This window comes from Protopterus annectens, chromosome 3.part1 (genome assembly GCF_019279795.1).
Source record: "Protopterus annectens isolate FY-2018-M chromosome 3.part1, PAN1.0, whole genome shotgun sequence".
Classification (NCBI taxonomy): domain Eukaryota; kingdom Metazoa; phylum Chordata; order Ceratodontiformes; family Protopteridae; genus Protopterus; species Protopterus annectens.
In genome coordinates, this window is record NC_056732.1 from 1,458,104,755 (window position 1) to 1,458,117,690 (window position 12,936).

Here is a 12,936-nt window from a genome sequence, read left to right on the forward strand (position 1 = left end):
AAGATCATTACTTTCATCCACAGTTACGTTGTTGGATGCGAATAGTCGTGGACTAGTCGGGCTGTCAGGGCTGCCAGAAGACATACTGTTAAAGCAAACAAACGGAAACCAGTGAAATGCACAAAAGCAGTCCGGACAAGCACCGTAAGGCCCAAAAAAATGTTAAAGTCCTTATTGTGAAGGCTGTTTGCAGTACAAGCTGCAACACTGAAATTGAAATCCACTTGCACGTATAAAGCCACACTGAAGTCGGAAAAAAACTTGAACCTTAACGCACTTTATGTTTTCTTCCTGATCTTGGAATGAGAATGAAGGGGATGACCTATCCTCTGGCAATTGTCTTTCGCACCCAAGTATCTGAAGTTATTTGCTGCCAGGCTCTTGAGTGCAAGGAAAACTTTCCCATGACTGCTTCCAGAGGTAAGCAATCGGACCTCCTTTCAGGAGCACTGTAACGTTTCCCAGAGAAACAATCTCTGGAACCCTGATTTTGTGGGCCACCTCTGCTGCCGGGTTGACGTCTTCCACTGGAGCTTCCCCTCTGCCCCGTGGGGAGTCACCACCACATGAGTCCTGAAAAGGTGCTTGGGATTTTTTGCACCACATCTTCCTGCTCCTCTTGTTCCTAGAATAGGACTGTTGGGGAGCAGAAAAACATATGCCCACTGCAGATAGGGTCTTTCTATCTTTTTCGCACCTGGCTAATGTTTCTCTGACTTTGAGGGCAAACAAGATGGTCCGTCAAAAGGAGCATTGATGAAAGAAGACTTAAATGGCTCCACAAATTTACACAAATGCATCCAGGTGTGTCACCTTGCAGCAACATCGGAACCCGCTGACCTATACTTCCCTTTGGCTGCATGCAGGATGAGCCTCATGGATGAGATGGAAATAGACTCCAGGGTAGCCAGCTGGGATGCCACTTTATCTTGGACCTTGTCAGACACAGCTCCTGCAAGGGTATATGACAACTCCTTGAACAGATCCCTCTGGAGCCTAGTAAAGTGTGCTATAAAATTCAAAGATCTTAAAGCAAAGGTCAATGATGCATACACTCACTTTCCAAATCTGTCCATCGCCCTGGATTCTCGATTAGGGGTATGAACAGTGGAACTCTCTTCCGCCACTTCCTTTTTGGTGGCTACCACATCTGCTGCTAATCCCTTAGCCTAATAGTGGTGGTTCTCTGGAGCTGAAAGAGGTCCTTGGGATTGGCACTATGGAGTCAAAGGCCTTCCAAGCTCACTGCATGATCAATTTAATAAGATCTTCACCAGGATGGGTCACTCAAGACATAGAATGGGGAGCACCAAAAGTTTGCAGATACACTCTCCTTTTCCAGTCAACCCTCTGTTTCAGAATTTCTAGAATGTCTCCAAAGGAGGCATCTTCTGGGGGTAACCGAGGAAAACCCTCCCCATCATCGAAGTCCATGTCTTCTGTGATAGATTCTTCAGGGGACTCTAGGTTATTTCCTCTTATACATTTATTTACGGGACATCTCATCACTGGGAATCTCTGAGGAAGAGTTGGAAGAAGAGGGGCCCTGTGCCAGGGTATCTGCAGCTTTGGTGCTCGCTGCTCAGGTGTGGAGGTTGGGTTAGAGGGAGTCCAGGGATAATACTCTGATATGGGAGGGGCCAGCTGAGAACCTGCAGAGGCCAATGCCCTCTCGATAATCTGGAAGGCAGGTCCCCTGAGGAGGAATGGGAGCCCGGAACTCAGAAGGACCACCTTGGAACCATGGTCTCACCCCGCTCTGATAAATCTACCCCCGAAGCAGGAGCTGAGGAAGAGTCCACATTGGCTGAAGCTCCAAGAACCAAGGACGACCCTGAATAAAAAACTGGAGCCGATCCAAGACCCTTGGACCTGGTAGTGGAGCTATGGCCCTGGGAGTCCGTTGGTTCCAGTGGAACTGAGGAACTCAAGGCAGACCTGGGACCGAAGAGGTAAAGGCTGTCAGCACTGGAGCAGCTGGAATCAGTGGAATCAGCGTTGTAAGCTCTAAGCCCTCAGAGGAGGTTAGAGGAGGAAAGTTTGGTGGAGTCCTGGGAGAGAAAGCCCCATATCTTGAAAGGAGTGGGGCCTGGGAAGAGACAGAAAGACCCCTAGCAACTAGGAGCTGATCCACCAACCTCACTACGTTGACTTCAGTCAGACACTTGGAGGAACGGACAAAGAAGGCTGAGGGAGATTCCTGTCTGTCTAGGAATGGACTTGGGCACTGTCCCACAAAGGGGTCAATTGAAGGGGAATATCTTGTCCTGGATACATTGATGATATTTGGTTTTGGTACTGGGGGTGGTATTGGTTCCAAAATTTCTGGTAGCATCATAGGTGGAGCCAGTATTGATGGGAAGCTGGAGCTGTTGGTACCAAGGCAGCCGGCACTGAGACCTGTGGTGCCGAGGTAAACACTCACTCGTTGAAAAAAAAGAAGGGAGATAGAAACTAGTAAAGGACAGGGCAAGAACTACCAGCGATGGTAAAGAAGAACAACAAAGTGTAGGGGAGAGGGATAAACAAAGAAGTAAGGCAAAGTGGGTAGAACAAAACTCAACTATAGGAATATGTAAATATCTAAGTAATAGTATAGCAGAAAAGTTAGAAAAGAAACTATTTAAAACTATACAAATTTGACTTAGCTGACGAGAGAATCTGGCTGATGCGTCTTGCGAAAGGAGTGTTAAACGAGATCTGAGGTAATCTGGAGAGGAGTATTGTGGGTATAGACTTAGCTAGAGAGATTTTGGCTTGCATGAGCTGTCTAACAGCTGAGCCAGTTCTGAGGATTGGAACTGCGTCCCAAATGTCAAGGATAAATGAAGACTGACAACATAAGATCTAAGATTTGGACTGGTTCCAGTTTGGGATTTTTGTAATTTAATATATTTTATAAGGAACAGCACAAGCAAAACAAAGAATCTCTGGCAAGAACTATGAATCCCTTTCACTGGCCGTGTTAAGCCAGTTATTTAACTACAAGAACACCCAGAACCTCTGTAGCTTTAGTCGGACTGCTACAACTGCCATGTGTTTGGTGAACACCAGGAGGGATGTGGTGAGAGCAAAGGACAATGCTCTCAACTGGAAATGACTGGCTCCCACACAGAAATCTAGGAACCTCCACAATGTAATAACAGATGTCTTGTAGGTCCACTGAGTACATCCAGTCTTCTTCGCCCCTCAGAAGAGACAGTATGAACTGTATCATGACCATCTAGAATGGCAAAATCCAATTTAACTGGCTTAGGTCCAAAACTAGCCTTACATCCCAGTTCTTTTCTGGCAACAGGGAATACCTTAAGTGAACAATGGATCTCAGAGATTTGATGGGACCGACTGGATTACTTGTTTTCTGAAAGGCTTTAATACTTTCCATGCTACTGCTCTTCTTTGCTGGGAGGGAACATATGGAAGATTCTTGTTTTTCATATTTGGAATCGATGTAAAGGGAATAGAGTAGCCTCTGGTTATCACTCTCAACACCCAAGAATCAGTGGTGATGGCATTCCAGACTTGTGGGTGGAGAGTTATTCTTGCCCCCCCCCCAGTTACGTCCATAGAAGAGCAGTCAGTCAACTACTGAAGAGCACTGAAAAGGCTTGTCACTGAAAAGACCTCAAAACCACTGGTTCTGCATTTACCTCTAGGGCAATGTCCATTAAAATTCCCCCCTCTGCTCTGATGAGGTTCTGTCATCAGGGGACTTCCAGATCCAAAAATGGTTTCTACCCTTCTCTTTATAAGAAAAGAGTCTCTTAGGTGAGTAGAAATGGGTTTCAATGGCACACAAGGTTTTGCTGTCCTGTATGCTCCTGGTTAAGGTGTCCTTGACCTATGATCCAAATAAGCTTGACCCAACAAATGGAGTATTCAGGAATGATGTCTGTAAGCTTTCTGTGAAATCACATATTTGCCTCCAGGCATGGTGGAGAACAGTAAGGCTGGTAACTGCCACTCTCACCATGCAATCCACTGTGTTAAGTAACATACACATGAACACACTGGTAATATAATGCATGCTCACCAACTGTGGCTCCATTAACCTACAGGACTCCACAACTGTGGGTCCTGCCAGGGATTTTGATAGCTCCTTTGTCAAATCCCTCTGCAGTCTGCCCAGATGAGCCATGTAGTTCATTGCAGCCAGAGTAAATGTCACTGAAGCATAGACACACTTTCTAAATCTGTCCAAGGCCATAAACTCACTGTTAGGAAGATAGACAGAGGTGTTTTCCTCAAAAAGGTCCTTCTTAATGGCTGCTGCCTCCACAATGGCATCCACTGCAGGACACGTATCCCCAGTGTTGTCTATCTACTGGGGGCTACAGTAGCCTGTCCAGGTTGTGAGGGATGAGTTCTCCCATGTCCAGTTCCTTCCAAGCCCATCGGGATACCAAGTCTACTAAGCAGTCTGTAGGGGGGGTACCTACCCATGTTGTAGAAAGGCCTACAACAAAATCCTGGAGAAACATCAACTCCTCTTGGAAGGAATATGTGGGCTCTTCCTCTGTGCTTTGGAGTAAATAAATAAAAATAAGTTTCTTCAGTTAAAGACTCATGAGAGGAATCTAACTGCCTCCTCTTGCATTTGTGCTTCCTATGTTTCTCCACTGAGAGTCAGAAGCAACAGTGGAAACCATGACTTTAGTTGGCATGAGGTACCAGAGATACAGAAACTGCAGGGGTCTAGGCTGGATCTGAGAGTGTATAGGTCATCCCCTCTTGAGTGGGACAGGATCTTCTAAAATGCCTTGAAAGCCAAGGCTAACGTAGGTCACAAAGAGGGCCTCAAGTCCAAAGACCCTCAAAAAGTACTCCCAGGATGCTACCCCACTAGGATTCAAGGCAGAGGCCTGGGTCAATCTGTCAAGAGTTAAATCCCTGAGAGGTAGGAAAAGCTCCAAAAGCCTTGTAGTTGACCCTGACCATGAAGCACAATGACAACCTCTTGTTGCCAGGATCCATCCAGCTCCAAAGTGGTCAGAGAAATTGTCAGAGCTGAAGACACCTAGGTGGTTTGCTCTGGTAAGGGAACCATGATAGAAACATTTGGATCTAAAGTCACTGGGATCTGACAGGTAGACTGGCAAAGGAAAAACAAAATATAGATGTACAAATTCTACTTACCTGTAACAGTAGATGTTTACATTTCACACTGTCTCAGTGGCATATGGGTTCTGTGCTAGTACAAAAACCCACACTACCAGTATTCCAGAGCTCAGACTCCCCTCCTCTAAATCTCTGTAATATGAGATTGGCTACAGCCCTCCCATTAGGAGAAGCCAAACCCCTGTCACAGAGAGTCAGTTACTCGGGATTTTGGTGCCAAATTGGAAGGGCCAAGAAGGACCAGAAGCAAAAATTGCTGGAAACCAACCAATTCGCAGCCAAAAAACACCAACACAAATTACCAAAGCCAGCCAACAACATAGCAATGTTGGATATCATCAAACTATATACAAAATAATGGGGGGGGGGTGCTACCATTGAGGCAGGGTGAAATTCGAACATCTGCTGTTACAGGTAAGTAGGGCTTACACAAGTATACTACACACTGCCTCAGTGGTATACAGGTAGATTCTGAAAGCTAATCCTACCTGGGAGGAGGAAGGATAAGGATCCAGGAGCCCTGGAGAATGCACCTTGCAAAGTCTGCTGTGGAACTTGAGAAAAAAAACAGTTTGTAGAGCTTTGTAAATGTATGAAGAGAGGACAAGGTTGCTGCTACTAGAGTCCACTCCATTCCAATATGCCTCTGAAGAGGATAAGACTGATGGAATGTGCCTTAACCTTGACTGGAATAGATATACCATGGTGGGAGTAACAAAGAAATAGCAGAGGCCAAACAATGAGCAATTTTCTTAGAGACAAGTTGACCTGTCTTTGCCTCACAGTAAGAAATAAACAGCTGTTAAACTTTTCTGAAGGGCTTAGTTCTGTCAAGGCAGTATATGAGCTGCCTGTGCACATCCTGATTCAGGGTAAATTCAGAAACAATGTTTGGCATAAAAGAAGGATTAGTGCATAAAACAACCCAGTCCTTGTGGAAAATCAGATAAGGTTGGCCCACAATGAGAGCTTGCAGCTCAGAGACTCACCATGCAGATGTCAGAGCAATAAGCAAAACAGTTTTCTGAGTGATGAACCTCAAAATCAGCCTGAAAGGCAGGTTCAAAAGGAAATAAGGTCAATTTTCAAAGAACAAAGTTGAGATTACAAGAAGGGAAGGACTCCATATAATCCAATGTTCGTAATGTCAAACATTTTTTACACCTGCCAGAAGTGATTGAAACTCATTTGATTGCTTCTGCTGGTGTTAAGTCAGTACGAGATTGTGAACAGTGGGGATTGGGGAATTTGCCCTTTCCCCACTGCAGACCGATCTTGGAGTTGGTATATAGAATTAGCAGTGGGCGTTCGGAGCACAGCTCCCCACATCCTGCAAAAAGAATTTTTTTTGTTTTTTTTTGCAGTTCTGGCTTTTGTTCTTTTATGAATGATGTTTAGTCATTCAAGATTTGTGTACTTCGATGTTTTGAAGTACATCCCTAATTAGGAGATCTCAAGTGCAGTATGCCTTTCATAAACTATTTAACCACAAAAAGAGACAAAAGAGGGGGCTCCATGGGCAGACAATCTGAGATGGCCACAAGATGCACCTTGACAGATGCATAAGATAAGGCATTATTGAGTAGTTCACACAAATATTTTAAAACCAGAGGGATAAACACCTTGCTGGGTGCTCTGATATTGATTAAGCATCACCTAGAAAACTTCTTCCACTTGTAACCATAAGATTTTTTAGCTGCATGTTTTCTTGCCTCCTTCAGTACCTGTTGCACATCCTCATGGAACAAGTGCCTAAAAGGTAGCAAGACAGAATTATTCATGCTGTCAGCAGCAATTGTTCTAAGCTGTACACCGTGAGAGCAGATCTAGAGTGAGAGGAATTATGTGGTAATCACCCTTGGCCAATTCCATTAAAAGGAAGAACCAACACTGCCTTGGCGAAAACAGGATAATCAGAATCATTTTTGGCAATTCTTTCTGAATCTTCAGAAGTAGCTTGGGTATCAGTGGAAAGAGAGGAAATGCTTAAAGGAGCATTCCTGTCCAAGGGAAAGAGAATGCTTCTGTCCTCCAAGCATGGCTGCAAGGAAGTCTCAAACAGAATTTTTCCAACTACCTGTTTTGAAAAGAGGTGAACAGAACTATTTGAGGTGTTCCCTACATCTGGACCAACTCCAGTTAGCCCTCTGTCCCAGGTTTCCATTCGTTAGGGTCCATACAGGATCTGCTAGTCTGTCTACCACTAGATTTTGCTCTGACAGGATGTATGAGGTCTGAAGCATCAGAGAATGCTGTAAGGCTAACTTCTAGGCCATCACTGCTAACCAGCAAAGATGGTATGACCTTGTACCCCCTTGTTTGTTCAGGTACCATATGACTGTGGTGTTGTCTGTAACTAATAGAAGGGGACATTGAGAACATAAGTGTTCAAGAACTTCTGAATCACTGCTAAGACTGTTTGATGTCTACGTGCTTTGTAGCATCCAAAAGACCCCAATTACCTTGCACTGGAACTCTCCTGGACACTGTTCCCCTTTCAAAATCTGACAAGTCCAACTGGACTGATTGAACTGGGGTCTGGAGGGAAGGAGACATCTGATCCTTCCACCACCTGTGACTCTCATTTCACAAAATCCAGTACTGGTATCTGGAACTCCAAGGGAAGCAGGCACTGGGTCTAACAAGTACAACTGAATGTTTCACATATGGAGTCTGTTCATTGGGGTCATGAGGATCACTGATGCCTTGAGGCCTAGAATTTTGAGACATTCCCATGCAAAGGCAGGTTCTTGAAGAGAAAAAACATGAAAAAGTTATCAACAGTTGGAACTTTTTCTTCTGGTAGAAATGCCATACTTTTAATATGGGTACTTTCAGAAAGGTATTTAGGTACAACAAATCTAACACTGGTCTTCAGGTTTAGCTCCATTTGGTGTACCAAAAAGATTCTGGTGTAAAATCCATATCCATTTTATGGTACAGGAACTAGATCTGTAGCATCTGCTCGAAATGTATGAAGAAAAAGGAAAAAGGAAACACTTTTATTTGGTTTGGTAGCATTATACTTCTGCCAGTCCTTCTTGTGTACCCTGACTCTTGTTAAGCTGGGATTTTTGTTTGTGCTGCTGTTTGACATTTGGCTCCTTTTTAGAAGAGAACATGTGAAGATGAAACATTCTAGTTACCACATGCATCAATTTTCCTCTATATTCCCATTGTTTGAGAATCTGGGTAGCAGCAGGGCCAAACACAACTTCAGAACTGAAAGGAACATTCAAAATTTCATTTTTAAATCTTCAGAAAAAATTGTTATGTAACCAGCATACCTTCTCAGTACAACAGAAGCGGCTGCACATTTCTAGAAATAGTGTTCACACCTTCCAAGACATCCCTCAAAGCATGTTTCAAAATGTGAGTTACAATAGAAATGATCTCATTCATAAAACACTTCTCGTTAGCAGGCAAAGATACAGCAAAGTCAACTAAACTGTGCACATTGCAAAATAAATCTCCACAGAAAGCCTAGATAATTTAGAAGTCTAAAGACTAAATTACTAGACTGAACCAACTTTTTTCCCGGAGAGTCTAACCTGTTGAAATTTTATTTGGGGGTATAGGGTTAGAAAAAGCCAAGGACCTCTTGTTATAGTTGGGAGCTGGTGAAACAGCAACTGGTCAGCTGACAAAGGAGCAAAGACAGCCGCAAAATTAGAGTACACCTTGTATTTCTTCATACCCTTTTTAGGAACTGGTTCACTAGCCAAAGGGGTTTTACATGCAGTTTTACATACATCTTCTAAGGCAGGTAACAGAGGAGGAAACAGCCAAAGCTTTTGGAATCTCATCCTCAATAAGATCATAAACTATGCTAACCCTTGGCACAGCTATAAAATTGCTTCCGGTCAAACACATATCTAAAACTAGCTAACATCTGTAGAAAAGTGAGCACCTGCTTGGGTTTTTGAACCTGTTCACCTTCTGAAAAATCATACTGGATGGACTCAGGGCATTTAATAGTGTCTGCATCAGATTCCCATCAAAATCTGCAGCCATAAACTGATCTCTAGAGAAAGTAGCCCCATAGACATTCTGAATAGGTGCATGGTTTCTGAGATTAGCCGACTGTAAAACACTCTTATCTAAGGAAACCACTTCTGCTCTATACATGGTAATAATCTTATTGTCTGCAGTGTCATGAGGTTTCTCTTTCTTTTTACTGTGAACTACACTAGTGGACAATCTATCTGGGTCAGAGTATTATGTCTGGCAAGGGGTCTTTTACCCCAGACCTATGCTGCACCTAAAGGGTTAGTTCTCCCGTACCTGAAGCCTTTACTAGAACAGCCCAGAGGATGTGTCGGACCGCTGTACCATACAGAGCTGTGGGCTCACACCAGCGGATGACAGGGAAAAAGGTAAGTGGTCTTTAGGCTGGCTTAATGCAACACAAGATTCACAAACCACAGGATAAGGCATGTTTTTGCTGAGCTTTTTTTTTTTTTTTTTTTCTTCTTCATTTTTTTCTATTTATGAGCAAACGGATTTGATGGGGGGGGGACAGCCAGAAGAATATGCCAGCACTATTAAGAACTAAGGGCAGCAATAATAGAAAATGTAAACTATGTCCCCATACACTAAATAGGGCTAAACTGCATAAAATATAGCAGAAACAGTTAAAATGTGGTAATCCTTGTTCTGCAACCTGCACAATGGAGTAAAGTACATCACACACAGTCACATGACCAAGTAAATTTCAATTGTCCAAATAGTGATAAAAATAAAACACACGCCCTTAAATCAAATAGAAGCCTTTTAACACAGCATAAGCATTTACTTAGAGAGAGTTCCTTGTCAGAAATGAAAAAAAAAAATTGCACAGAAAATGCAAATAATGTAACTGCGATTTAACAATAAAAACTGCTGTAACAGTGTTAAATCCATTTTAAATATCATATAAATTGAAAAAAGTTACAAAATCTAATATTTTTCTGTCAGAACTTCAAAATGAAAGAGATAAACAACAGAAACAGTGGGCACAATTAAATCACAGCTCTACATGCATGAGTCAGTCCCTAGTGTTCAGCTGATATCACAGGACTTAAGTTTCCCAGTATAAGTCATAAAACACTTTAGAACAGTCCCATAACTGCTTAAAAGCAGTATTAAGCAGACACACAAAGTAGTAAGTTAGAATTCCCTGAGGAATTAACAGCAGTAAAAAATAGCAAGTATATTTATTGCCTGAGTCTGGAACCTATAATCCACCGATGCAGGTTGCTGAGGAGATTCAGCTCTGTAATTCCTACAGCCGGCACTAAAGCACTAAAAGACCAGACAACTGACTTCCTGTGACAGAGATTAAGCTGCCCTTGATGGGAGAGGTTTAGCCAACCCCCTATCACAGGGAGTCAGAGGAAGAAATTCTAAACACTGGAAAGCTGCCAGTGTTGATTTGTGCTGGCACAAAATCCAGTATGTCACAGAGGCAGTGTGAATGATGAACATCTAGAAGTACAAAAGTAATATTAAAATGATTATGTAATATTATTTTAAAAAATTTAACTAGAGAAGCACTGTTGAAGCCTGTACATCAATTATACATACACAGTTCATACATAAATAGTTCCCCTGCTGAGCATTTCTGAAATATTACTTACTGTATACAGTCCAAGTTGCTCAGCTGATTGATTATTTCTTGTTTTGAACCATGCTCTAATAAATTCCACAAGATTTCAGAGGAACGAAACAGTAACTGTCCAGTAGGATCAGGGTCATTTAGACGAGAACAAATTCGGCTGGCTGCCTGTGCTTTAAGCATCAAGTTGCAGTTAACATCTAAAAAAAAAAAAATAATTGTAACAATGAATTTAGAGTATCAAAATAAATTAAGCTGTTTCTATGATGTATTTATTTTAGTTTGTTAAATAAAATACATTTAAACCATACAAACAAGTAAATGCCAAAGCTGGCTTTGTGACACAATTAGAGCAACAACATTGTAACTGGCAAAAAAACAGAAAAGGATACAGTAAATTGAAATAAAACAAAAGCGGTGTCCAAAACAAATCAACAACTAGTACTATTTTATTACAACAGGAAAGAATAGTGAATGCTGGCATGCCCATTTCAGAGACAGGAAGTTGGCTAAGCGAGCAAAAGGGGGTGCCTATTTGGGAAGATCCTGTAAGTGAGATCCATATACATAAAACTAAGGAAAACAAACCCAGCCAAGATGTGCTTGGACAGGTTGTGAGGATGCATACACCTGTCCTGGACTCAGCAAAGCAGGCACTGCACCACCTAACAAGAGAGAAGACTTAGATTGCCCTACTATAAAAAATAATCTTAGCTTTTCCTAAAAATGATGTCACACTGTGACTACCCCAATTTATTTCCTTGGCCCATGGAATGTGTAGCTTTAATCTCACTCCTCCCAATAAGAATAGTCTTAATCAAGGAGCACTGCAAGCCAGATGTGGGCAGAGTACCAGGGGAATCACTGTACAGGGCTAATGATCATAGTGTCTATGGAGCTCACAAAAGATAAAAAATAGCATCTAGCATGGGTATATCAGCTTTAAAGAATTACATTTTCAAGCATGTCATGATAGAACAAACAATATATAAAGACATGGGCGGGGAGGCAGAGGGATATAATTTAAATCAAAAGGTGAAATCTGGTAAATCAATAGAATTAATATGCACCATATGAATCTCAGTCCTGATTTACACAATATACTTTAATGGTTAAGTTACCTGAACATCTACTTTAATGGTTAAGCTACCTGAACATCTTTCATTCCAGTTAACTGAATAATATATACACATATACATACGTTGCCTACAGAGATCTAGGATGACATATCACATATATTAAAGGTTATGTCTAAAGGTGAAAAATTACATTTCTTTTCACACAGAAAAAAGTGTTCACATGCATCTTTATGCATGTAAACACTTTTCTTTGTAAAAGGAAAAGTTCACATAGCAGCCTTTAGAAAATCAGAAGGTTTTAAATACAGCTTCCAAATGCGGAAGACTAAAAATAGGGAGCCATGTTTACAGCACTGATATTAATGGCTGGATGGGAGGTGTTGACGTCATTCTGACTGCCAGCTCTAATTAAACTGGATTAGCATAGGTAAGCAGTTGTGTATTAGTTAAAACTGACAAACTGTTAAATTAACAGTTTGGCAAAAAAAGAAATGATTAGATAGGGTCTGACATATTACAATGTTAGCAGGGCCTGATGTTTTGGTGAATGCTACTAAAGAATTAGGAAGAAAGTAAAGTTCATACAGCCCAGTTTTAAACCTGATTCTATAAGCATTTGAACACCCTTGTGAGGAAGCTAAATGAGAGATATCAAGAAAGTCATCTTAATCAACAAGGAAAGAGCTGTTTTAAAAAAAATTGTAAATGACAGAAAACCATGGTATGTGAAGGCAGACAAGTGAATAGTCCTTGTTATTATGGGTCTGACAGATTACAATAATAGAATTTTGGGCTCAATGAAAGATCAGAACTTTTACACTATGAAATAACTATTAATATCATATACTGTGCAATCTACACTGGTTTATGACAGTTATACAGTCTAGGTCTTTTGAATGAATCACTATATAACTTTTGCAAGGTTTGTAGTCCAGTCACCCTCACCTTTTTCATATATATATATATATATATATATATATATATATATATATATGACTATAGAACGCTTATCGTTCAGACCAGTGGTGTTAGCCAGTGAACCATAAAAGAGAACTGTTGGTTATTATAGAGGATAATGTAGTAACTCCACTTTTCCAATTTTAAGAATGAATAATTATTAGTGACAGAAAACATTAAATCATT

At 41.5% G+C, this 12,936-nt stretch overlaps 1 protein-coding gene across 2 annotated transcripts in view; it reads right to left on the reverse strand.

Annotated features, from left to right (window-relative positions):
* Nucleotides 1-12,936, reverse strand: part of CFAP69 (cilia and flagella associated protein 69) — a 2,033,309-nt gene that overhangs the window by 1,414,412 nt on the left and 605,961 nt on the right. For both annotated transcript variants that reach the window (XM_044067529.1, XM_044067528.1), the window contains exon 8: nt 10,737-10,914. In XM_044067529.1, the coding sequence (XP_043923464.1) occupies nt 10,737-10,914 (178 nt within the window). The remainder of the gene's footprint in view (nt 1-10,736; nt 10,915-12,936) is intronic.